At 45.5% G+C, this 27,913-nt stretch overlaps 1 protein-coding gene across 8 annotated transcripts in view; it reads left to right on the forward strand.

Moving 5' to 3' along the window:
• The window catches only part of pcm1 (pericentriolar material 1), a 313,048-nt gene that overhangs the window by 141,454 nt on the left and 143,681 nt on the right, over nt 1-27,913 (forward strand). For all 8 annotated transcript variants that reach the window (XM_072496879.1, XM_072496880.1, XM_072496881.1 and 5 more), the window contains 4 exons: nt 4,924-5,114; nt 7,434-7,676; nt 16,616-16,835; nt 25,658-25,803. In XM_072496879.1, the coding sequence (XP_072352980.1) occupies nt 4,924-5,114; nt 7,434-7,676; nt 16,616-16,835; nt 25,658-25,803 (800 nt within the window). The remainder of the gene's footprint in view (nt 1-4,923; nt 5,115-7,433; nt 7,677-16,615; nt 16,836-25,657; nt 25,804-27,913) is intronic.

Below are 27,913 nucleotides of genomic sequence, written 5' to 3' on the forward strand. Positions count from 1 at the left end.
AAACACCTCATTTACCTTCCCTGCTCTCCGCTCCGTAGTTCCCGTTTCATCCCTAACTCCCTCTATTTCCCTCGCCGCTATCCTCTTACGAAGCTGGTGGGCCAGCAGCCGGCTCGCCTTTTCCCCATATTCGTATCTCATCCCCTGTGCCTTCCTCCACTGTGCTCTGCCTTCCCTGTGGTCAGCAGGTCAAACTCCGTCTGAAGTCTTTGCCTCTCTCTATATAGTCCTTCGTCCGGGGCCTCCGCATATCTTTTATCCACACTCAAAATCTCCCCCACTAATCTCTCCCTTTCTTTGCCCTCTTTTTTCTCCTTGTAAGCCCTAATGGAGATCAACTCTCCCCGAACCACCGCCTTCAGCGCTTCCCATACTACCCCCACCTGGACCTCACCGTCATCATTGGCCTCCAGGTACCTCTCAATACATCCCCGCACCCTTCCCCGGACCCCCTCATCCGCCAATAGTCCCACATCCAGTCGCCAGAGTGGGCGCTGTTCCCTCTCCTCTCCTAGTTCCAGATCCACCCAGTGCGGGGCATGGTCTGAAACGGCTGTGGCCGAATACTCCGTTCCTGCCACCCTCGAAATCAGTGCCCTGCTCAAAACAAAGAAATCTATCCGGGAGTATACCTTATGGACAAGGGAGAAAAAGGAGAACTCTTTGGCCAACGGCCTGGCAAATCTCCACAAATCCACTCCCCCCATTTGCTCCATAAACCCAGAGCACCTTGGCCGCTGCCGGCTTTCTTCCGGTCCTGGATCTAGACCGATCTAACCCTGGATCCAGACTGATCTAACCCTGGATCCAGCACAGTATTGAGGAGGGTCTGTGGGCTGATGCCCTAAGTAGGGTAAATTCCTCTTCCTCGTGTGCCAGACTTAGCCTGATACAATTCAAGGTTCTACACAGAGCACACATGACGGGAGCAAGGCTGAGCAGGTTCTTCGGAGTGGAGGACAGGTGCGGGAGGTGCTTGGGAAGCCCGGCGAACCACACACATGTTCTGGTCGTGTCCGGCACTGGATGAGTACTGGAGGGGAGTGGCAAGAGTGATTTCAACGGTGGTGAAGGTCCGGGTCAAGCCAGGTTAGCTATATTTGGGGTAGCGGAAGAGCCGGGAGTGCAGGAGGCGAAAGAGGCTGATATTCTGGCCTTTGCGTCCCTGGTAGCCCGGCGAAGGATCTTACTTGTGTGTAAGGAAGAGAAACCCCCCGGCGTGGAGGCCTGGCTAAACGACATGGCAGGGTTCATAAAACTGGAACGGATGAAGTTTGCGTTAAGAGGATCGGTTCAGGGGTTCTCCAGGCGGTGGCAACCGTTCCTGGACTATCTCGCGGAACGTTAAGGGAAAATTGATCGTCAGCAGCAGCCCAGAGGGGGGTGGGGGGAGCACAATTTTTTGTTACTTTGGTAGTTCACTATTTTATTTATATAATGTTACTTATTAGTTATTGTGTTATCTCTTATGTTGATTTGTAAAGTGGAAAAATTGTGTTTGAAAACTTTAATAAAATATATTTATTAAAAAAAAACATACCCAATGACTGAGTCTTCACAGACCCCTGGGATAGAGAATTCCAAAGATTCACCACCCTCTGGGTGAAGAAATCCGTCCTCATTTCAGTCCGAAATGACCGAACCCTTGTTCTGAGACCTTTTCTGATCCTAGATCCTGCCAACATCCTTCCTGTATCTACTCTGTTTGGCCCTGGAACAAATTTTTATGTTTCAATTCGATCACCACTTATTCTTCCAAATTCGAGAGAATATAGGCCCTGTCTCCTAATTCTCTCCTCCGAGGGCAATCTTGCGATCCCAGGATTCAGTCTGGTGAACCTCTGATGCACTCCCTGAATGACAAGTTCATCCGTCCTTCGGTAAGGAGGTCAAAACTGTACACACTATTACCAGGTGTGGACACAGCAAGGCTCTATATAATTGCTGCAAGGCATCTTTACTCCTGTACTCAATTCCTGTTGCAGTAAAGGCCAATATTCTATTTGCTTTCTGCACCTGCATGATAGCTTTCAGTGACTCATGAGCAAGATGCCTTTGGTCATCAAGACTTCACAATCTCTCACCATTCCAGAAATACTCTTGACAGGTCACATTTCCACCTAATTTTGCCTAATCAGCAAACTTGGAAATATTACATTTGGCCTATTATGTAAACCAATCCAGTTCACTGATACTCTTTAGGGAAGGAAATCTGTCATCATTACTTGGTCTGGCCTGCATGTGACCCCAGACTCTCAGAAATGTGGTTGACTCTTAACTGCTGTCTGCAACCTACTCAGTCAAGAACAATTACGGATGCGCAAAGTATATTGGCTTTGCCAGCGAAGCTCACATCCCATGAAAGAATTTTAAAAAAGAAGGCCCCACATCCAAATGATTGTTGTTGTTCGTGAATAGCTGGGGCTCGAGCACTGATCCTCACTGTACCCCACTAGTCATCGCCTGCCAACCTGAGAATTACCTATTCATTCCCACACTCTATTTTCTGTCTGTTATCCAATTCTCAATCCATGCTGGTATGTTATACCCATTTTCACGTGCTTTAATCTTTTGTACTAATCTATGTGACCGTGTCAAAAGCCTCCTGAAAATCTAAATACATCACATCCACTGGTCCCCCATATCTACTCTGCTAGTTGCATCCTTGCAAAGACTCCAGTAGGCATGCCAAACATGATTTCCCTTTCATACATCCATGTTGACTGCTCAGTCCTATCTTTATTTTGTAAATATCCAGTTGTATCACCCTTCATAATAGACTAGCATTTTCTCTGCTATTGAGTCAGGCGAACAGGTCTACAGTTCTCTATTTTCTCCCTTCCTTAAATAGAGGTGTTACATTTGCTATCCTCCAATCTGTAGGAACTGTTCCAGAATCTTTTGAAATTTGGAAGATAACCATCAATACAGTCACAATCTCCACAACCACCTCTTTGAACACTCTGTGATGCAGATCATCACGTCCATGGAGGATTTACCAATTTTCAGTCCAATTCATTTCTTTAGCACTTTTTTTAGTTTTTCATTCTCACTAGTCTGTTGGTTGTGTAGAAATCTAAAATGATCGCAATCCTCAGGCGTACTACTTTCTTTGGTGACTTTTTAAGATCCTTCTTTTGGTCGAAAACAGTCTTCAACTTCTCTTGTTAGCCATGGTTGGTAATATCTCCTTGTATGGCTCAGTACCAAATTATGCTTTATAATTCTCCTGTCAAGCACCCTCGGGTAATTTCATTGTTAAACGCACAATATAAATACAAGTCGTTGTCACGGTTTATGTATAGTGAAATTCGAATAGCCAAGAAATTGAGCATGGAAGTAATGAAAGTCTTCGCAAGTCCGTGGTGAAATAGGGGTATAAGGGGTTGTGATGATGGTGGTGATGGGCTAGGCATGCAATTTAGAACACCACTGGAGGTTGAACAGGACAGTTGAGTTGCACATTGTGCAATGTATGCTGTTTCAGAGAAAAGCTGAATTCATGGATTTGTGTATTTCCAGATGTTGAACTCGAAGAAAGCTGGTTTGCATATGGTGCCATGCAGCACAGCAGCATTTGTCAAGTTGTAGGTTGTGAGGGGAGGCTACAGATAAGGTAAAAGTAACCCTGAAGTAGTCAGGGTTGTTTTAAGGAGGGAGTGATGGAAGTTTTGTAAAGGTACCTGAATCATATTCTAGGAAATTGAAGACATTTCTGATATTTAGCTGTTAGGCTGTGGAAAGATAGTTGAGTAGTCAGGAGCAGGGTCAGAAGGAGATCACTGGAAGAGGAGTTTAACCCGATGAGGGCTTTAGGAGGCTTGGGAATTTGTCCAGTTGGGGCTGGGAGATAGCTGGATTAAGAGAGGCGTAGTGACAAGAAGAGGCAGTTGTGCAGAAAGCATACAATTTGGATCCAAAGAAATTGATGAACAATCCCATTTGATGTCAGTTGAAGGGGAAGCCACAGACAGTTGATGCTGATTGAGATTGGTCATGTCCTGGTAATGTTATTGCTCGAGTAAATCCAAGGATGGAATAATGCTGCACAGACATGACTTCAATTCCCACTACTACGGTTCGTGGAATTTAAATTCAATTAAACAATAAAAATCTGGAATACAACGTTGCTTAATAGAACAGAACTTGATCGCTGCTGAAACAATACATTTTGTCGAAGCTTTTCACCATGACTCATCAGGACAATTGCAAGACAAAATGTATTATTCCAGAAATACTCAAGACTGTAACTATTCTCAGTAAGAGTGACCATAAATGCTCCCATTGTTGTAAACATCCAACTGGTCATTCATGTCCTTTGGGAAAGGAAATCTGCCATTCTGACCTTTCTGTGACTCCAGATCCACAACAACGACTCTTATCTGCCCTCTGAAGTAGCCTAATAAGCCACTGAACTGCTGACATAAACTGCAGCATCTCACCGACAGAGGGATGGTCTTACGGTGACATTCTCATCACTTGGGATGAATACAAAAACATTCTGCATGGTAGCATAGTGGTTAGCACTTGTTGCTTCACAGCTCCAGGGTCCCAGGTTCAATTACCAGCTTGGGTCACTGTCTGTGTGGAGTCTGCATGTTTTCCCTGTGTCTGCGTGGGTTACCTCCGGGTGCTCAGTTTCCCTCCCGAAAGACGTGCTGTTAGGTGAATTAGACATTCTGAATTCTCCCTCTTTGCACCCGAACAGGCGCCGGAATGTGGCAACTAGGGGCTTTTCACAGCAACTTCATCATTAAAGTGTTAATGTAAGCCTACTTGTGACAATAAAGATTATTTATTTATTTTTATAAATTAAAATAATGTTAAATGGCATAGCAATACTCAAAATTAGGATTTTATTTGACTGATATTAAATTGCTTTCTACTCAATGATTATTGTCTTTTTTTTTAAATTATGGTTAGCTGTGGTCTGAGATGCGGAGACATCAAATTCTACGAGAAGAGTTGCGTCAAAGAAGAAAACAACTTGAAGCATTAATGGCTGAGCATCAGCGGCAAAAAACGCTGACTGAAAGCAATTCCATCAATGCTGCGTCTGTTAAAAGTGAAGGGACAGAAACACAGGATACACAGCAGCTCAGCAGAACTGAAAGGTTAGATCTGAACATATAAGTAAGCTTGCTCGATTAAACTTCAAATTATCTGTTGAGGTGGAGATTAGCCACTCCGGCCAGTGCCTTGGTATAGGCTGGGAGACTTGATGGAGTTTTTGTATTTGGCGAAGGTTAAGTTTACCGTGAGGGCCGATTGAGGGCTTTCACAAGAGATGGGGTCTGGTCATTCTTAATTTTAAAGACTTGGTTACTGTCAGCTGCTAGGAGGAGTTGGGCTGGGAAGGGGGGTTGGGAGGGCTATTAGGAGTTTTCTGGGGTGTTTGGTAGAGTGGGAGGGTTATTCTTGTTGCTTTGCTTTGTGTATAAAATGTTAAAAACTGAATAAAAATATTTTCAGAAGAACCTTCAAATTATCTGCACTTGATATAGATATGGGTTGAGAGGCGGTAGATTTAGAAGTGAAATGAGGAGGAACTATTCGCAGAGGGTGGTGAATTTGTGGAGCTTGTTGCCCCATAGTGCATGGAATCTGAGCCATTAAATGATTTCAAGACGGAGGTAGATATATTTCTGATTTAAAAAAAAAAAAAAAAAAACAGGTTAAAGGGATCTGGGGAACAGGGAGGGAGGTGGATTTGAGACCAGGAAGAGAGAGCCATGATCTGATTAAATAGCGGAGCAGGTTCACAGGGCTGAATTGCCTGCTTATCCTAATTCCCATGTTCCTTGAGCTAGAATAGGCAGGAACTTAACAGTTTCAATTTGAAACAAAATTGCTCAGATGTGGTCTACAGTACACAATGCACAAAACTACTTTCTGTTGGAATTGTTACACACTCTTAATTGTGAAGTGAAATTCAGCATGGTCTTTTTGGATTAATTTAATGGAATGGATTGATTTTTACAAGCTAATTGCATTGAGTGTGGTTCCCTATTGCAATTGTTTTGGCCTATCTTTTTCAAATAATAGTTTTTGGTCATCACAAAGGTAGTGATACTAATTGGACGATTTTCTATTTTTGGCACGAGTTCTCCACTCTAGGCACTCCTTGCAAAGTAAAGCTTAGCCAGGACACTGAATTGGGTTCTTTCTTGCATACTCATAATTTACTTTCTATGTCTGCTAATTCAAACAAAAAACTTCCATTTAAATATTAATTTTCACATCCTGTCCCAAAGCATTTCACACCAATTTATTTTTAGTCATTGTGTAGGCAGTCAGTTTCACATCGCAATATTGTAATTCTGCTTCTGGTTTTGAGTGAAGAATAAATGTTATCCAGAACACAATAATATTTCTTTTCTTTTCTTTGAACTGTCACTTCAACAGGAGACATCGCCTCCAAATGAAATCTTAACCTAGATTATGTACCCAATTCCCACAGTGACTCATTTATCTTCTAATTTAAAAAGAGGTGTGAATGCCATGGTGCTAAAAATATTATTGCCAATAATTTGAACCAGGCAATGTAAATGATACATCAAGTTGGTGGTATTGAATACTTTAAAATATTAATTATCAGGATATGTGACTTGAGGCAAATATATTTCAACTCCTATTTAAACAACGATGATCAGCTGGTAATCTCCTGAAATGAATTTATCTGTACATTGAATAGTTGATTTTTCACTGCTGTGAACCATCTACCAGAAACTGGGCTGCAGCCAAAAGATCCAATTTTATTTGTAAGTCTTGACTAGAAAGGAAAATATATATTTTTTTTATCACCATTTGTCGGTGGATTCAAAGCTAGATCAGAGTGACAAAAGGCTAAGGTATGTATCCATTGTTAGTGGTTTTGAGTTGTGGAAAAATCTATGGGCGGAATTTTCAGCCCTACCCACTGATGGGACCTTCGGTCTTGCTGAAGACAACCCCCCTGCAGTGAGTTCACTGGAAGCAGGCTGCATAAAACGCCATAGACTTCGGCGGGTCTGGAAGCCAATGGTAGCCTAAGTCGAAAGACATTTTCATATTTATGCTGTTGGACATAAAGTGCAAGAGGAGAAACTTTCTTTTTGATTAGTTTATTTTTTTGCTTGAGTATCCCTCATGTGTGTGAGAGTGCCATTAGTATTCCAATAGAAATTTAGATTTATTTATTTTTAACTCTCTTAAAAAACAAATTCCAATAAGGGGCAATTTAGCGTGGCTAATCCACCTAACCTACACATCTTTGGATTGTGGGGGTGAGACCCAAGCAGACACTGAGAGAATGTGGAAACTCCACACGGACAGTGATCCGTGGCCGGGATCGAACCTGTGTCCTTAGTGCCGTGAGGCAGCAGTGCTAGCCACTGCGCCACCGTGCTGCTCGCGTAATTTAAATTTATGTTGGAATTCTGAATGTTTCACAGGACTATGGCTACTTGGGGTGGTTCAACTCAAGGCGCATTAGATGATGAGGAGGATGATGAGGATGATGAGGAAGAGGAAGAGAACAATGCCGACGCTGGCGATGATGATGAGGAAGAGAATGACTACCAATCTGATGGGATTGCCCAATCAGAAGTTGAAACAAGCTCTCATGAAACATATACAGTATATCCCAATCAAAACAGAAGCCAAGGAACGCACAATTCAAGAGAGAGCAAGAACAGGTGGGTTAGAGTTGAGCACTGTTCAAAGAATGCGTGTAGTAATTAACTTATCTAGGCACAAGAAAAAAATATTTTTAGTTTGATAGGCCATGGGCGAAGGAATTTTTTTTCTCTCCCATGTGCACAGGGGTGTACTCTCGAATCGACTTTTTCGTGATGGATAGGACGTTGTTGGCAGGGGTGGTCAGTTCGGAGTACTGGTCAATTATCGTGTCGGACCATGCGCCGCACTGGGTGGACTTGCGGGTGATCAGGTGAGGGGGTCAGCACCCGCAGTGGAGGTTGGATGTGGGGCTATTGGCGAATGAGGAGATTAGTGAGCAGGTGAGGGCGGCCATTCGGGGATATGTGGAGCTGAATGACACGGGAGAGGTTTCGGCGGCCACATGGTGGGAGGCACTGAAGGCAGTAGTGAGGGGGGAATTTATCTCGATACAGGCAGACCGGGGAGAAGGCAGAACGGGCGGAAATGGAAATGCGAGTGGAGGAGATCTTGCAGGTAGACAGGAGGTATTCGGAGGCCATGGAGGCGGGGCTGTTGAGGGAGTGGCAGAATCTGCAGGTGGTGTTTGGGCTTTTATCCATGGGGAAGACCGTAAGACATAGGGGCAGAATTAGGCCACTTGGCCCATCGAGTCTGCTCTGCCATTCAATCATGACTGATATTTTCTAATCCCCATTCTCCTGCCTTCTCCCCATAACCCTGATCCCCTTGTTAATCAAGAACCTATCTATCTCTGTCTTAAAGACACTCTGAATTGGCCTCCACAGCCTTCTGCGCAAAGAGTTCCACAGATTCACCACCCTCTTGCTGAAGAAATTCCTCCTCATCTCTGTTTTAAAGGATCGTCGCTTTAGTCTGAGATTGTGCCCTCTGCTTCTAGTTTTTTCTACAAGTGGAAACATCCTCACCACGTCCACTCTACCCAGGCCACGCAGTATCCTGTAAGTTTCAATAAGATCCCCCCCCTCATCCTTCTAAACTCCAACGAGTACAGACCCAGAGTCCTCAAACATTCCTCATACGACAAGTTCTTCATTCCAGGGATCATTCTTGTGTACCTCCTCTGCACCTTTTCCAAGGCCAGCACATCCTTCCTTAGATATGGGGCCCAAAACTGCTCACAATACTCCAAATTAGGTCTGACCATAGCCTTATACAGCCTCAGAAGTACATCCCTGGTCTTGTATTCTAGCCCTCTTGACATGAATGCTAACATTGCATTTGCCTTCTTAACTGCCGACGGAACCTGCACATTAATCTCAAGAGAATCATGAACAAGGACTCCCAAGACCCTTTGTGCTTCTGCTTGCCGAAGCATTTCCCCATTTAGAAAATAGTCCATGCCTAGATTCCACCTTCCAAAGTGCATAACCTCACACCTTTCCACATTGTATTTCATTTGCCACTTCATTGCCCACTCTCCTAGCTTGTCCAAGTCCTGCAGCCCCCTTGCTTCCTCAATATTACCTGTCCCTCAACAGATCTTTGTATCATTTGCAAACTTAGCAACAGTGCCTTCAGTACCACCTTCCAGATCATTAAAGTATATTGTAAAAAGCTTTGGTCCCAGCACAGACCCCTGAGGCACACCACTAGTCACCGGCTGCCATCCTGGAAAAGACCCCTTTATCCCCACTCTCTGTCTTCTGCCAGTCAGCCAATCCTCTATCCATGCCAGGATTTTACCCTTAACACCATGGCTGTTTAACTTATTTAACAGTCTCCTATGCGGCACCTTGTCAAAAGCATTCTGGAAATCTAAATAAATCACGTCCACTGGCTCTCCTTTGTCTAACTTGCTTGTTACCTGCTCAAACACGACCTCGCTTTGACAAAGCCATGCTGACTCAGTCCTATATTACCATGCACTTCCAAGTGCTTCGCGATCTTATCTTTAATGACAGAGTCTAAAATCTTACCAATGACTGAAGTCAGGCTAACCGGCCTATAATTTCCCATCTTCTGTCTCCCTCCCTTCTTAAACAGTGGTGTTACATTAGCCACCTTCCAGTCCTCTGGAACCCTTCCTGCCACCAGTGATCTGAAAGATCATCACTAATGCCTCAGCAATTTCCTCAGCTATCTCTTTTCGGACCCTGGGGTATAGTCCATCCGGTCCAGGTGACCTACCACCTTCAGACCTTTCAGTTGCCCCAGAACCCCAAAATTGGTGCAGGGGGCAGGGATTTGGATTCTTCGATCATTGGGTTCTTTTGGGGCAGAGGTGACCTGTTTAAGAAGGACGGGTTGAATCTGAACTGGAGGAGGGACCAATATCCTGGGGGGCAGATTTGCTAGTGCTACAAGGGAGGGTTTAAACTAGATTGGCAGGGTGGGGGTGGGATCCTCAGCCGCAGGGAAGCAAATGAGGGGAAGCAAGGAGATGGAGTACTCGGCAACGGCAAGCTGAATAGACATGATAGACAGGAGCACGGCAGAGAGCGGGGAAAACCTGTTGGATTAAATTGTATTTATTTCAATGCAAGAGGGCTGACAGGGTAAGGCTGATGAACTCGGGCATGGATATGTATGTGGGAATGGAATATTATAGCCATAACTGAAACATGGCTAAGGGAGGGACGGGACTGGCAGCTTAATGTTCCAGGGTACGTGTGCTTTAGGCGGGACAGAGCTGGAGGAAAGAGAGGCGGGGAAGTTGCCTTTTTTAAGGGGAGCATCACGGTAGTAGTCAGAGATGAAATAACCGAGGGATCATCCGGCGAGACTTTGTGGGTGGAACTACGAAATAAGAAGGGGATGGTGACGTTATTGGGGTTGTACTGCAGGCCACCAAATAGTCAACGAGAATTAGAAGAACAAATATGCAGGAAGATTGGGAAAAGTTGCAGGAATAATAGGCTTGTCATAGCAGGGAATTTTAATTTTCCTACCATAGACTGGGACTGCCATAGTGTTAAGGGCTTAGATGGGGTGGAATTTGTTAAGTGTGTTGAGGAAAGTTTCCTCAGGCAGTATGTGGAGGGTCCTACTTGTAAAAGGGTAAAACTTGACCTATTCTTGGGGAAATAGGACAGGGTAAGTGACTGAGGTGACAATGGAGGACTACTTTGGGACCAGTGACAATAGTTCTATTAATTTAAAAATAGTTATGGAAAGGGACAAAACTGGACCTCAGGCGCAAGTTCCAAATTGGGGCAAGATGAATTAGACAGGAGCTTGCAAGGGTTGATTGGAGAAGCATGTTTGAGGACAACGGGACCACCGGCAAGTGGGAGGTCTTTCAAAGTGAAATAGCAGTTAAAATGAATGTGTTACCGCGATTTCTGTTTATTTTTCAATGCCTGCCGATTTTCCTGCCAAAGGCATTTTTTTAAGAGAGATTGAAGGGATGATTACCTCATTCGTATGGGGAGGGAAGGTGACCAGAAGTAGAAAGGTGCTACTACAGAGAGGAAGGAAGGCGCAGGGATTTAGGTCTTCCGAACCTGATTTTTTTTATTCCTGGGCGGCGAATGTGGAGAAGGTATGGAGCTGGGTCTGAGTGGTTGACTCCCAGTGGGTCAGAATGGAGGAGAGTTTGTGTAGGGGGTCGGGATTGAAGGCGCTAACAACAGCACCGCTCCCAACGACCCCGGCCCCGGGGAAATACTGAGGGAGTCCGGTAGTAATAGCTTTGTTGAGAATTTGTTGGAGGCAGTTTTGCCAGCATTTCGGGTTTGGGGCAGGGTCAAGGGAAATGCCGATTCAGGGGGACCAGAGATTTGAGCCAGAGAAGTGGGATGGCAATTTTTGGAGATTGGAGGAGAAAGGAATTAGGACACTAAAAAATTTGTTTCTTGGGGGTCGGTTTGCCGGATTGAAGGAGCTGGGAGCGATATGGGCTGGAGCAGGGGGAAATGTTTAAATTATTGCAGGTTCGAGACTTTGCCAGAAAGGAGATACAGAGCTTCCCGGTAGAGCCGGCTTCCACATTGATGGAGGAGGTGCTGACGACAAGGGGACTGGAGAAGGGAGTAGTGTCGGCGGTTTACGGGGGAGAAGAGGAGAAGGCACCGCTGGAAAGGATCAAGGCAAAGTGGGAGGAAGAATTAGGAGAGGGTATGGAGGAGGGGTTCTGGTGTGAGGTGCTCCGGAGAGTGAATGCCTCCACCTCGTGCGCGAGGTTGGGGCTGATACAGCTGAAGATGGTATATAGAGCACACCTCACAAGGGCGAGGATGAGCCTGCTCTTTGCGGGGGTAGAAGATGCGTGTGAACGTTGCGGGGGGGCCCCGCAACCATGTTCATATGTTTTGGTCCTGTCCAAAGCTGGAGGATTACTGGAAGGAGCTTTTTAGGGTAATCTCTAAAGTGGTGCACGTGAAACTGGACCCGGCCCTCGGGAAGCCATATTGAGGGTGTCGGACCAGCCAGGGTTGGAAACGGGTGCGGAGGCAGATGTAGCCTTCGCATTGTTGATTGCCCAAAGGCGGATCCTGTTGGGGTGGAGATCACCTCTCCACCCTGTGCCCTGGTGTGGAGGGGGTGCCTGCTGGAATTGACTCTTGAGAAGGTCAAATTTGAACTGAGGGGAAGGATGGAGTGGTTCTACAATTCATGGGCGTTATTCATTGTGCACTTTCGAGAATTGGATTGCATCGAACATTAGTGGGTTCGAAGAGTTGGGGGGAGGGAGACTGAATGTGTTAATGGTGAATATGGGTGATTCCTTTTTGTTTTTTTATGTTAACATGCAGGCTTATGTTTGGGGGTTTGGTGGGAGGATTGGGTTGTTGTTATTGATATGGGGATTGATATTGCATTCGTTACTGATTATTGTTTATTGTTGGGTGTAGATTTGGGAGTAAATATCAAAAAGGAGGAGAATAAAAATATTTTTCTTTAAAAAAAGTGAAATAGCTGGAGTTGATGGTCGATATGTTCCTGTTCGGGTGAAGGACGAGGCTGGCAGGAGTAGGGAACCCTGGATGACAAAACATATTGAGGTTTTGGCCATGAAAAAGGAGGCATGCTCAGGTATAAGTAGCTGGAATCAAGGGATTCCCTGGATGTGTACAGGGGATGCAGGAGTATACTCAAGAAGGAAATTAGGAGGGCAAAAAGGTGGCATGAGGTAGCTTTGACTGAGCGGATTAAGGTGAATCCAAAGGGATTCTTTAAATATATTACAAGAAAAAGGATAACTAGAGAGGGAATAGAACCCTTCCAGGACCAAAGTGGGCACATATGTGTGGAATTGCAGGAGATGGGTGAGGTTCTCAATGAATATCTCATCTCTGTGAAGACTTGGGAACCTGGGAAGGTTAGTGACGATATATTGGGGACAGTTTGCATTTCAGTACAGGAGGTAATGGACATATTAAAATGTATGAAGGTGGATAAACTGGCCCTGACCGGGTATATCTAAGAACACTGCGTGAGGCTGGAGAAGAAATTGCGGGAGCCCTGGCTGAGATATTTGCATCATCGTTAGCCACGGATGAGTTACCAGAAGACTGGTCAGCAAATGTTGTGCCCTTATTTAAGAAGGGCTGCAAAGAAAAACCTGGGAAACATCGACCGGTAAGCCCAACATCTGTGGCAACGCTGGTCATGTGGTGTATATGGATTTTCAAAATTCAGTGCCACACAACAGGCTTGTGAGCAAAATTCTAGCTCCTGGAATAAAAGTGAAAGTAGGTACTTGGATAAGAAATTGGAGGAGTGGCAGGAAACAGAAGTGATGAAGGAGCTGTGCTCCGAAAGCTAGTGATTTGAAACAAACCTGTTGGACTTTAACCTGGTGTTGTAAGATTTCTTACTGTGCTCACCCCAGTGCTATGCCGGCATCTCCACATCAAGTTCTAAAGTGTGCAGCTTTCTTCGTAATTCTTCTGGTATGAAACGGTCTATATCACTTTGTATCAACCTTAGCATGAATTCGATAAGGACATAAGAACATAAGAAATCTGAGCAGGAGTAGACCATAGGGCACATTGAGCATGCTCCACCATTCAATACGATTATCGCTTATCTTCAGCTTCATCTCTACTTTCCGCCTACTTCCCATAGCCCTGACACAGAAAAGTCTATCTGCCTCGGCCTTAAATATATTAAATATTGGAGCATTTGTAACCCTCTGGGGTCGAGAATTCGAATGAATCACAGCCCTTCTCAGCCTTACATGATCGGTCCCTTATCCTGAGCTGTGCCCATGTTCTAGATTCCCTAGCCAGGGGAAACTACCTCTCAATGTCTATCCTGTCAACCCCCTTCAGTACATTGTATGTTTCAATTAGATCACACCTCGTTCTTCTAAATGCCAGACAATATAGTCCTAATTTCTCAGCTTCTCATCATAGGACAACCCTCTCCTCCAGGAACCAATGTAGTGAACCTTTGTTGTAGAGCCTCCTTTGCAAGTAAATATTGATACCAAGCTTTCCGACACTCCTCTTCGTGTGATCTCACCAGAGTTGTGAAACATCATTTCTCTTTCATAAAATCATTTTAACCATGTCTGATTATACGATAAGCCCTTGTTAAGACTGCGTTAAGAATAGATTCCAACAGTTTCCTAATGACTGATGTCAGGCTAACTAACCGGTAGTTCCATGTTTTGGTTCTGCCTCTTGGCTTGAGTAGTGGTGCTACATTTGCAAATTTTCACTCCGCTGGGATTGTGTTAGGACCTGAACAATTTTGGAAAATCATAGTCTATGCATCAATTAGCTATGTGACTATATCTCTCAGAATCCTATAATGTATTTAATCAAATCCTGGGTATTTGTCACATTTTAGTCCATTGAGTTTCTCCAATACTCTTTGCTAATATTAATTACCTTTATTTCCTGAATCTTTTTAACTCCTCCAGTTGAAAAGGCCTGATTACCACATCAAATCTTGAGTAGCACTATTTTTGTTAAGCCCTCCACCAACAATGTCCTAAAAGGTGGTGGGGAAGGAAGCTCACCTTTGACCACAAGGTTAACTGGGCAGCCAATTTAATGCTGGCTACTAATGCACCGTAGTGAATGGGCATATGGTGAGGGAAAACTTGTCACCTGAAATATCAATACCTCTACCATCTGCACATTTCAAATTAAGAGAGTAACAAATACTATTTACCTGCATGAGTCCACCTGCAACAGCATTTGGGGAAATTGGATGACAACCAGGACAAAGTCCACTGAACCCGTGCTGCTTGTTTTGAATTCAATACCCTCCTCAGACTGGTGTTCTGTCTCAAGGATGCACTGCAGTAACTCTGCAAAGTTACTTTGGCAGATCCTCTAGCACTGGGGCCTCTACCATGGAGAATATTCGCAGCAATACATTAGAACATTACAGCGCAGTACAGGCCCTTCGGCCCTCGATGTTGCTCCGACCTGTGAAACCACTCTAAAGCCCATCTACACTATTCCCTTATCGTCCATATGTCTATCCAATGACCATTTGAATGCCCTTAGTGTTGGCGAGTCCACTACTGTTGCAGGCAGGGCATTCCACACCCTTACTACTCTGAGTAAAGAACCTACCTCTGACATATGTCCTATATCTATCTCCCCTCAATTTAAAGCTATGTCCCCTCGTGCTAGACATCACCATCGGAGGAAAAAGGCTCTCACTGTCCACCCTATCTAATCTTCTGATCATCTTGTATGCCTCAATTAAGTCACCTCTTAACCTTCTTCTCTCTAAAGAACACAGCCTCAAGTCCCTCAGCCTTTCCTCATAAGATCTTCCCTCCATACCAGGCAACATTCTGGTAAATCTCCTCTGCACCCTTTCCAATGCTTCCACATCCTTCCTATAATGCGGCGACCAGAATTGCACGCAATACTCCAAATGCGGCCGCACCAGAGTTTTGTACAGCTGCAACATGACCTCATGGCTCCGAAACTCAATCCCTCTACCAATAAAAGCTAACATACCGTATGCCTTCTTAACAACCCTCTCAATCTGGGTGGCAACTTTCAGGGATCTATGTACATGGACACCGAGTTCTCTCTGCTCATCCACACTGCCAAGAATCTTACCATTAGCCCAGTACTCTGTCTTCCTGTTATTCCTTCCAAAATAAATCACCACACTTTTCTGCATGAAACTCCATTTGCCACCTCTCAGCCCAGCGCTGCAGCTTATCTATGTCCCTCTGTAACTTGTAACATCCTTCTGCACTGTCCACAACTCCACCGACTTTAGTGTCATCTGCAAATTTACTCACCCATCCTTCTGCGCCCTCCTCCAGGTCATTTATAAAAATGACAAACAGCAGTGGGCCCAAAACAGATCCTTGTGGTACACCACTCGTGACTGGACTCCAGTCTGAACATTTCCCATCAACCACCACCCTTTGTCTTCTTCCAGATAGCCAATTGCTGATCCAAACTGCTAAATCACCCTGAATCCCATGCCTCCGTATTTTCTGCAGTAGCCTACCGTGGGGAACCTTATCAAACGCAATGTGAAGAGAATGACATCATCTGCAGTTTCTTCTCGGAGTCACCCACCGTCCTGACTTGGACATATCAGCATTCCATTTTGAAATTCTCACCCAATGCCACGGTTGGTTTACGATTACCACGGAGGTTACAGAAATTCGTCATCTGAGGGTACAACTCTTCCTAATAATCAATCCTTTCAAATTCCACAGCTGACACCACTAATTAAGTTTCCCAATTAGGATTTCCGAATTGGTGTTTAGCAAATTTGCTTACATTTGCACAGTTACCAATTAGCACTGATTTGTAACATCTAATTTGAGTCAAAAGGTATAAGGGAATAGACAGAGCATTGGAGGCCACAATCGGATCAGCCATGATCTTTCTCTCATGGCAGAGCAGGATTGAGGGGCCAAATTGCCTACTCCGGTTACCAATTCCAATGTATGTTTGTATGCCCTGTGGCTGTTTTGGCTGTTGACTGGACCTTCCAACTCCTATTACACGCAGTGTGTTACATAATATACTTTTGTCATCTACCACTTCCACAGGTGGAAGGATAAACGGACATGTTCTATAGATGGGAACTATCGTCCATTCCCCAAGAACAAGCAACAGAATGTTGGTATGCGTCGACAGGAGAATCTGCGCTGGGCAGCTGATCTTTCTTATGTGGAAGAGAGAGAACACTGGCAAGAACAAGTGAACCAACTGACGAGGCAATTAGAATTCAGTACAAACATGTGCCAGACTCTGATGCAGGACCAGCAGGTAGGAAGTATTTTTGGAAGATCATGAATATTCATTATTCTTCTCTTGCCTTCCTGCCACTGCCTGCGAAGAGTATTGAGGTATTTTTGATTTTGCAGCAACAACAGTGAAAATAAACAATGTATATGAATCTATAAACATCGTGCAAAAGCCCTCTCCCTCCCTTACAAGTCTCACCTTTATTAACCCCCTACCCTTAAGTTAAACTAACCTTCTGCTGACAATTAATTTTCCGCAAAGAAGTCGACGAACGGGTGCCACCTCCGGGCGAACCCTAACAGCGACCCTCTCAAGGCGAACTTGATTTTCTCCAAACCGAGAAAGCTAGCCATGTCAGATAGCCAGGTCTCCAACTTTGGTGGCTTTGAGTCCCTCCAAGCTAGTAGTATCCATCTCCGGACTACCAGGGAAGCAAAGGCCAGAACGTCTGCCTCTTTCTCCTCCTGGATTCCCAGATCATCCGACACCCTGAAAATCGCCACCTCTGGACTCGGTGCCACCCTTGTTTTTAACACCGTGGACATGACATCTGCAAACCCCTGCCAAAATCCCCTAAGCTTCGGTCATGTCCAGAACACGTGGACATGGTTCGCTGGCCCTCCCGCACACTTTGCACACCTGTCTTCCACCCCAAAGAATCTGCTCATCCGGGCCACTGTCATGTGAGCCCGGTGAATGACCTTGAGTTGTATCAGGCTGAGCCTGGCACATGTTGTGGACCTGTTGACTCTACTCAACGCGTCCGCCCATAGACCATCCTCTATTCCTCCTCCCACTTGTGCTTCAGCTCCTCAGTCTGCGTCTCCTCTGACCCCATAAGTTCCTTGTAAATGTCAGAGACGCTCCTTTCTCCTACCCACCCTCTGACTGCCCTGTCCTGTATCCCCCTTGATGGTAGGAGTGGGAAGTTTGAAACCTGTCTACGGAGGAAGTCCCGCACCTGCAGATAGCTGAATCTGTTTCCCCTCGCCAATCCAAACTTCTCCTCCAGTGCCCTCAAACTCAGAAAGCTCCCCTCTATAAACATATCCCCAATCCTCTCAATCCCAGCTCTCCGCCATCTCCGAAACCCCCCATCCTTACTTCCCCGGGGCAAACCGGTGATTATTACAGATTGGAGACCAAAACGTGCTCCATCTGCTCCCACATGCCTCCTCCATTGCCCCCAGACTCTCAGGGCTGCCACCACCACTGGGCTGGTGGAGTACCGTGCCGGCGGGAACGGCAGAGGCGCAGTTACCAGCGCCCCAAACTGGTGCTCTTGCATGAAGCCGCCTCCATACGCTTCCATGCCGATCCCCCCCCCCCACCACCACACCACCCACTTCCTTATCATGGCTATATTCGCTGCCCAGTAATAGTTTCTAAAATTTGGCAGCGCCAGCCCGCCGTCGCCCCGACGCCGCTCAAACATTACTTCCTTACTCGTGGGTTCTTGCCTGCCCATTCATAGAATTTACAGTGCAGAAGGAGGCCAATTGGCCCATCAAGTCTGCACTGGCTCTTAGAAAGAGCACACTACCCAAGCCCACACCTCCACCCTATCCCCATTACCCAGTTAACACTAAGGGCAATTTTGGACACTCAGGACAATTTAGCATGGCCAATCCACCTAACCCGCACAACTTTGGACTGTGGGAGGAAACCGGAGCACCGGGAGGAAACCCACGCACACACTGGGAGAACATGCAGACTCCACACAGACAGTGACCCAAGCCAGAAGTCGAACCTGGGACCCTGGAGCTGTGAAGCAATTGTGCTAACCACAATGCTACCGTGCTGCCCCTAAGCCAGTGATCACTTTGTTGACCCGTTTAAAAAAGGACCGCGGAATAGAGATCGGGAGACACTGAAACGCAAACAGGAATCTCGGGAGGACCTTCATCTTCACTGTCTGCACCCTCCCAGCTAGTGACAACGGAAGTGCGTCCCATCTATGAAAATCATCCTGCATTTGGTCGTCTAGTCGGTCCAGATTTAATTTATGCAGCCGGTCCCATTCCCGCGCCACTTGGATGCCGAGATACCTAAAGCTTCTCCCTACTAATCTAAATAGCAGTTCCCCCAATCGCCTCTCCTGTCCCCTCGCCTGGACCGCAAACGTCTAAATTTTCCCCATATTTAGCTTATACCATGAAAACCGGCCAAATTCCCCATGAATCCTCATGATTTCTTCCATCCCCTCTATTGGGTCCGATACATACAGAAGCAGGTCGTCTGCATAAAGCGAGACTCTGTGCTCCACCCTCTCCCGGACCAGCACCTTGAAGCTCTCAGAGCAATTGCCAGCAGCTCGAGAGCTGGCACGAACAACAGTGGGGAGAGGGGGCATCCCTGTCTCGTCCCCTGGTGCAGTCTAAAATAGTCTGTTTTTGTCCTATTCGTCCATACGCTTGCCACAGGAGCCTGATACAGCAACCTGACCCAGTCAATAAAGCCCCGCACAAATCCGAACCGTCCCAGTACCTCCCACAGATATTCCCATTCTACTCGATCAAACGCCTTCTCTGCGTCCATTGCGACCACTACCGCCACCTCCCTACCTTTCGGGGGCATCAAGATCATGTTTAATAGCCTTCTTATATTGGCCACCAACTGCCTACCCTTAACAAACCCCGTCTGGTCCTCCCCAATAACATCCGGAACACAATCCTCAATCCTGGAGGACAAAGCTTTGGCCAGCAGTTTGGCGTCCACATTCAACAAGGATATCGGCCTGTAGGACCCACAGCTCCAGGTTCTTGTCCCGCTTAAGGGTCAGCGAAATCGTGACCTGTGACATCATTGGGGGCAGCACCCCTCTCTCCCTTGCCTCATTGGACGTCCTCATCAACAGCGGTCCCAAAGAGAACTTTTTATTTTTATTTTTAAAAATATATATTTTATTAAAGTTTTCAAACAGAATTTTTCCATTTTACAAATCAACATAAAAATAATACATTAACTGATAAATAACATTATTTAAATAATATGGTGAACTAACAAACCCAGAGAACTTTTTATAAATCTCCACTGGGTACCCGCCTAGTCCCTGGGCTTTACCCGACTGCATTGCCTTCAGACCCTCCACTATCTCTAACAACCCGATCGGGGCTCCCAGCCCTTCGACCAGCTCCCTGTCCACCGTTGGAAAATTTAGCCCCCCTAAGAAGTGCCTCATCCCCTCCGGCCCTGTTGGGGGTTCCGACCCGTACAGCCTACTGTAAAAATCCTTAAACGCCTTATTCACCCCTGTTGAATCTCCAACCCGGTTCCCATCTCCATCATTTACTTTCCCTATCCCTGGCTGCCTCCCCCTTTCTAAGCTGCTGTGCAAGCATTCTGCTGGCCTTCTCTCCATGTTCACAGATCCCCCCCCTCGCCTTCCTCAGCTGCTCCATCGCCCTCCCTGTGATTAACAAACCGAACTCCATCTGTAACCTCCGCCGTTCGCTTAAAAGCCATGCCTCTGGGGTCTCCGCATACCTCCTATCGATCTGTAGTATCTCCTTTACCAGTCGGTCCATCTCTGCCCTGTCTACCTTCTCCTTGTGGGCCCGTATTGAGATCAGCTCACCTCTAACCACTGCCTTCAGTGCTTCCCTTCAGTGCTTCCCAGACCACCGCTGCTGAAATTTCCCCAGTGTCGTTGACCTTCAGGTAGTTCTGAATACATTGACTCAGCAACTCGCACAATCCTTCGACAGCTAAAAGTCCCACATCTAACCTCCATTACGGGCGCTGGTTACTGTCTTTACTAACCTGAAGGTCAACCCAGTGCGGAGCATGGTCTGAGATTGTGATCTCCGAGTACCCCGTGTCCACCACCCCAGTCAGTAAAGCCCTGTTCAGAATAAAGAAATTGATCGGGGAGTACACTTTATGCACGTGTGAGTAGAAGGAGAACTCCTTCACCCTCAGCTGCCCAAATCTCCTTTGGTCCCCCCCCATCTGCTCCATGCACCCTTTTAGTTCCTTTGCCATTGCTGGCACCCTACCCGTTTTTGAGCTTGACCGGTCAAGGCCAGGGTCAATAACTGTGTTGAAGTCCCCTCCCATGACCAACCTGTGCGAGTCCAGGTCCGGCATCTTCCCCAGCATCCTCTTTCTGAACTCCACATCGTCCCAATTTGGCGCATACACATTTACTAATACCACCTGAAACACCTCTAGTTTCCCACTGACCATAATGTACCGACTTCCGACATCCGAAACTATTCTACCCACCTCAAACACCACCCGCTTATTGATCAGGATCGCGACCCCTCTAGTTTTTGAATCTTGTCCCGAGTGAAAGGCCTGACTGATCCAGCCTTTCCTCAATCTAATCTGGTTAGCTACTCTAAGATGCGTCTCCTGCAGCATTACCATGTCCGCCTTCAGTCCCCTCAGTTGCGCGAACACGCATGCCCTCTTGACCGGCCCATTTAGCCCACGTACATTCCAGGTGATCAGCCTAGTCGGGGGGCTCATTGCCCTTACCCCCCACCCCCCCGCTTCGCCGATCAGCCATCCCCTTTTTTGGGCTGCCTCCAGCCCATGCTCCGCGCCTCCACCGGCCCGCCTCTAGGCAGCCTTCACCCCCCAACCTCCTCTCTGTCCCTTAGCACAAGTTCCTCCCTCGTCAGTAGAAACCCCCCCCCCTTAGTAACAACACAATTTCACTCAACCCCTTTAATAAACCTAACATGTGCACCCCCCCCCCCCCCCCAACTACGCTTCCGTGAGCTCGCCCGCCCAGCTAGCTTGGTGGCCCTCACTCCGGCACCGAAAAGTCTCCCACCTATTCTCTCTCTCTCTCTCTCTCTTTCTCTCCCCCCCCCCCCCCCCCCCAGCTCATACACACATATTCCAATGACAAACAATCCCAACACAATTGTCCGCCAGAAAAAACAGGAAGATAAACAAAACACTAACAAAGATCAAGTAAGAGATCCAACATCTAAACCTGCACACCTCCCAAATACACAGCTTTTTTAAGCAACTGCTTTGTTGTTGATTAATTAAGAATGTGTCACTTAAGCACTTTGCATCTCGTCATTGGGAGATGTGTGCAGATAGGAAGCACTTCAAACAATCATCCAATGCTGAGGTGGCCTTCTTGGGAGAAAGAAGTACTGCATACAGTTCAGAATTGCAAAGAGCTCAGTTGAAATTTGCTGACAACACCTCAAGTATTAAATATGGCAATTATAGATAGACGATAATGTGCCATTTGTTGTGGGATAGTGTTAAATAATATGTTTTATGAGGAGGAGCATTAAATGAACTCTGTAGAGAAGCACTGAAGTTTGTGGAGGGGCGAAAAAATATAATTCCTTGAAAGACTGAACAGTTGGGTTAAGACATAAAAGTAAACACCATTGAGCTCTATAATGAGGGCTGAAGTGTACAAGAACAGAAACATGTCAAGGCAACAGTTAGGCCACAGTTTCATTGTATTTAGTGATAGAAAGGGTAGTGAACTTCAACCACAAATCTACCAGGATGAGAGAGACAAGTTACGTGGAGAAGTTGGGCCAATTTGTATTGCAGTACAATGTGACAATTTCAAAGAGGTTTTTTAAAAAAAGGGCTTTAAAAGTTTGTCTCGTTCAAGTTAGAAACTTGGGGTCTTCAATTTGAAATCGTCACCAAGAGGAGAGAAGTCGAAGGTTATTGGAGCATGGACCACTCGACCACAGGAAATAGTTGAGACAGAAAAATGTGTAATTAGAATTCATATTTGAATCAAAGAAGCCAATGAGATATATTTGAGATTGATTGTGTTGGAAGACTATACTCTAAAATGTCATTCTAAAGGATTTCGTTGTCAAGACCTCTTCATTCACCTGAGGAAGGAGCAGCGCTCCGAAAGCTAGTGACATCGAAACAAACCTGTTGGACTTTAACCTGGTGTTGTAAGACTTCGTACTGAAATTAATAGAAGGCAAATTCCAGCTTATATTTCAAGGTGTGCGGGGGCTGGAGTTGAACTTCAGAATGCTGGTCTCTTTCAAAAGATCATTTGGAGGATTTGATTTTCTGTTAATGTTAAACCAACAAATGCTACACTTGCATGTTAGTGCTTTAATGTAAACTTTTATTGAGTTTTGAGTGGGCACCAAACCAATGAGTTTTGATCCTCTGCTGTCTTGCTGGGAAAATCAGTGCTCTGCGTCTCTCAATGTATGCAGTCCTGAAAGAATTAACTTGCAGTAGAATGATCATACACTGATCTAAAGCTTACAAACTTTATTTCGGATGAATCATGTTGCAGATTATTTGTTCATATCAAATAAATTCCTGTTCTGATGTGTTATCAGAACTGTTGTGAGGCTATCAAGAACCAGAGTTTTAAACTGAATAGAAATGCGCTTATAGGGAAATGGGTAGAAATAGGACCATTTCTTCTCATCTATAGAACATAGAACGATACAGCGCAGTACAGGCCCTTCGGCCCACGATGTTGCACCGAAACAAAAGCCATCTAACCTACACTATGCCATTATCATCCATATGTTTATCCAATAAACTTTTAAATGCCCTCAATGTTGGCGAGTTCACTACTGTAGCAGGTAGGGCATTCCACGGCCTCACTACTCTTTGCGTAAAGCACTTACCTCTGACCTCTGTCCTATATCTATTACCCCTCAGTTTAAAGCTATGTCCCCTCGTGCCAGCCATTTCCATCCGCGGGAGAAGGCTCTCACTGTCCACCCTATCTCACCCCCTGATCATTTTGTATGCCTCTATTAAGTCTCCTCTTAACCTTCTTCTCTCCAACCAAAACAAACTCGAGTCCATCAGCCTTTCCTCATAAGATTTTCCCTCCATACCAGGCAACATCCTGGTAAATCTCCTCTGCACCCGCTCTAAAGCCTCCATATCCTTCCTATAATGCAGTGACCAGAACTGTACGCAATACTCCAAATGCGGCCGTACCAGAGTTTTGTACAGCTGCAACATGACCTCCTGACTCCGGAACTCAATCCCTCTACCAATAAAGGCCAACACTCCATAGGCCTTCTTCACAACCCTATCAACCTGGGTGGCAACTTTCAGGGATCTATGTACATGGACACCTAGATCCCTCTGCTCATCCACACTTCCAAGAACTTTACCATTAGCCAAATATTCCGCATTCCTGTTATTCCTTCCAAAGTGAATCACCTCACACTTCTCTACATTAAACTCCATTTGCCACCTCTCAGCCTAGCTCTGCAGCTTATCTATGTCCCTCTGTAACCTGCTGCATCCTTCCGCACTGTCGACAACACCACCGACTTTAGTGTCGTCTGCAAATTTACTCACCCACCCTTCTGCGCCTTCCTCTAGGTCATTGATAGAAATGACAAACAGCAACGGCCCCAGAACAGATCCTTGTGGTACGCCACTTGTAACTGAACTCCATTCTGAACATTTCCCATCAACCACCACCCTCTGTCTTCTTTCAGCTAGCCAATTTCTGATCCATATCTCTAAATCACCCTCAATCCCCAGCCTCCGTATTTTCTGCAATAGCCTACCATGGGGAACCTTTATCAAACGCTTTACTGAAATCCATATACACCACATCAACTGCTCTACCCGCGTCTACCTGTTCAGTCACCTTCTCAAAGAACTCGATAAGGTTTGTGAGGCATGACCTACCCTTTACAAAGCCATGCTGACTATCCCTGATCATATTATTCCTATCTAGATGATTATAAATCTTGTCTCTTATAATCCCCTCCAAGACTTTACCCACTACAGACGTGAGGCTCACCGGTCTATAGTTGCCGGGGTTGTCTCTGCTCCCCTTTCTGAACAACGGGACCACATTTGCTATCCTCCAGTCCTCTGGCACTATTCCTGTAGCCAATGATGACATAAAAATCAAAGCCAAAGGCCCAGCAATCTCTTCCCTGGCCTCCCAGAGAATCCTAGGATAAATCCCATCAGGCCCCGGGGACTTGGCTATTTTCAGCCTGTCCAGAATTGCCAACACCTCTTCCCTACGTACCTCAATGCCATCTATTCTAATAGCCTGGGGCTCAGCATTCTCCTCCACAACATTATCTTTTTCCTGAGTGAATACTGACGAAAAATATTCATTTAGTATCTCGCCTATCTCTTCAGACTCCACACACAACTTCCCATCCCTGTCCTTGACTGGTCCTACTCTTACCCTAGTCATTCGCTTATTCCTGACATACCTATAGAAAGCTTTTGGGTTTTCCTTGATCCTACCTGCCAAATACTTCTCATGTCTCCTCCTTGCTCCTCTTAGCTCTCTCTTTAGATCCTTCCTCGCTACCTTGTAACTATCCATCGCCCCAACTGAAACTTCACACCTCATCTTCACATAGGCCTCCTTCTTCCTCTTAACAAGAGATTCCACTTCTTTGGTAAACCACGGTTCCCTCGCTCTAAGCCTTCCTGCCTGCCTGACCGGTACGTACTTATCAAGAACACACAGTAGCTGATCCTTGAACAAGCTCCACTTATCCAGTGTGCCCAACACTTGCAGTCTACTTCTCCAACCTATCCCCCCCCAAGTCACATCTAATGGCATCATAATTGCCCTTCCCCCAGCTATAACTCTTGCCCTGCGGTGTATACTTATCCCTTTCCATCACTAGCATGAACGTCACCGAATTGTGGTCACTGTCCCCAAAGTGCTCTCCTTTATTGTTTTCAATCTCTATTGTTTTCTTTTGTACATAATGCCTTTGTCCTGAAAATTTGCATTGAAGATGTTCAGTTGTGTATATTTTTACAATAGTTTGCTTTACAGTGGATTGTTTATGAAATATGCTTTGCTGAAGTTTGATTATGTGCTATTTTGTGTAGCTATAAGTAAATGTTGTATTTCTACACAGGCACTTTCGTATCTTCTGCAGACATTCCTTACTGGCCCTTACAGTGTAATGCCCAGCAATGTTGGATCACCACAGGTGCATATCATTATGCACCAATTAAATCAGTGTTACACACAGTTGGCTTGGCAACAGAACCATGTGCAAAGGTGTGTTTTTTAAAAAGTTATTTGCAAGTACTTGATGCTCGTACTTAAGAGAAAAATTAGTGTCAATTTATCTTAAGACATGGGAAAATAAGAAATGTTGTACAATAAATCCAACTTGTGCTGCTCCATAGATTTTAGTGAATGGTCATCCAGTTGCGAGTTACTCGAGCACAGTGGTTAGCACTGTTGCTTCACAACGTCAGGGTCCCAGGTTCGATTCCCAGCTTGGGTCACGGTCTGTGCGGATTCTGCACGTTCTCCCCGTGTCTCTGTGGGTTTATCCCATAAGTCCCGAAAGACGTGCTGTTAGGTGAATTGGACATTCTGAATTCTCCCTCAGCGTACCCGAACAGGTGCCGGAGTGTGGCGACTAAGGGATTTTCACTAACTTTGTTGCAGTGTTCATGTAAGCCTACTTGTGACAATAATAAAGATTATTATTATTATAGCATGCGGTGGAGTTGTTTTTGTCTTTCAAGGGATGTGGGTGTCACTGGCAAGGGTAGCATTTTTTGCCCGTCCCTAATTGCCCTTGATCTGTGTTGGTTGCTCGGCCATTGCACAGGACATTGAAGAGTCAACCATATTGCCGTGGGTTTAGGCCAGGTAAGGCTGGCAGATTTCTTTCCCGAAAGGGCTTTAGTGAATCAGGTGGATTTTTACAACAGCTGATTGTTTCACGGTGACCATTACTGAGACTTGCTTTTATATTCCAGATTTATTGATTGAGTTCAAATTCCACCAACTTGTGTTATATGTCCCCAGAGCATTAGGCTGGTTTCCTGGATTCTCCTACACCATCATCTCCCCTATATGATGCATTAGCAATCCAGAGGATGGGAGTCCTGGTCAATTGTGGGCTAGCATATAAGCTTTTGAATTGTAGCCAAAAAAAAAGTCACCGTTTCACCACGATCTTTCAGGCAAGGACACATGCCTGGTCTGGCCTGCACGTGACTTCAGTACACATTTACATGGTTGACTCTTAATTGCCTCTGAAATGGCCCAGCCAATCACACAGTTGTAAGTGATTAGTAGCGTGAAAGAACAGACGACCAGGCATAACACCAACAACTGCTTATATTTGTAAGTACCTTTAACATAATAAAAGACATGTTACAGGAATCAAACAAAATGGGACACCAAGCCACATCAGGAGATTTTAGGTGGGCAAAGCATTTGTCAAAGAGGTTGGTTCTAAGGAGAGACTGAACAGCATAAAATGAAGCGGAGAGGTATAGGGAAGGCAGAGTTCAATGCAAGAAGTTGAAACATTGGTGGAGTGATTAAAATCAGCAATGCTGATGAGGCCAGAATTGGAGAAGCAGTGATATCTTAGGTTGTGGGACTGGAGGAGATGAGAGGTTGGGAGAGGTGAGGCAATGGAGGGATTTGAAAACAAGAATAATAATTATAAATCAAGATGTTTCTTGACCATGAGCCAGTGAAAGTCAGTGAGCATTTGGGTGATAGGTAAATGGGACTTGGAGTAAGTCAGGACTTGGGCAGCTTTGTTGTGGGGTAAGTGGTGGTGTAGTGATATTGTCGCTAGACTAGTAATCCAGAGACCCAGGGCAATATTCAGGGGACCTGGGTTCAAAACCCACCATGGCAGGTGGTGAAATTTGAATTCAATAAAAAGCTGGAATTAAAAGTGTAATGATGATCTTGAAACTGTTGTCGGTTATAATAAAAACCCATCTGGTTCATAATGCCCTTTAGGGAAGGAAATCTTCATTCCTTACCAATTCTGGCCTATGTGACTCCAGATCCAAAGGAACATCGTTAACTCTTAAAATGCACACTGAAATTCTTTCAGTTCAGGGCAATTAGGGATGCGCAATAAATGGTGGCCCAGCCAGCAATGTCCTCGTCCTTTGAATCTGGGAGGTCAGCCAGGAGTGCATTGGAATAGTCAAGTCGAGAGGGTAATGAAAGCACCTATTTCGACCTTTGTGAGATTGTGCAATTTCACACTTGGTTCAATTCATCAAATAGTGAAGGCTGTCTCCAGACATTAATTACCTCTAGACCTGACAATCCCAATGCACCTCTGACTGGCCTCCCACATTTTACCCCCATAATACAAGAAGTCTGAACATTTTGACTT

The sequence above is a fragment of the Scyliorhinus torazame genome, chromosome 3 (assembly GCF_047496885.1).
Source record: "Scyliorhinus torazame isolate Kashiwa2021f chromosome 3, sScyTor2.1, whole genome shotgun sequence".
Lineage (NCBI taxonomy): Eukaryota > Metazoa > Chordata > Chondrichthyes > Carcharhiniformes > Scyliorhinidae > Scyliorhinus > Scyliorhinus torazame.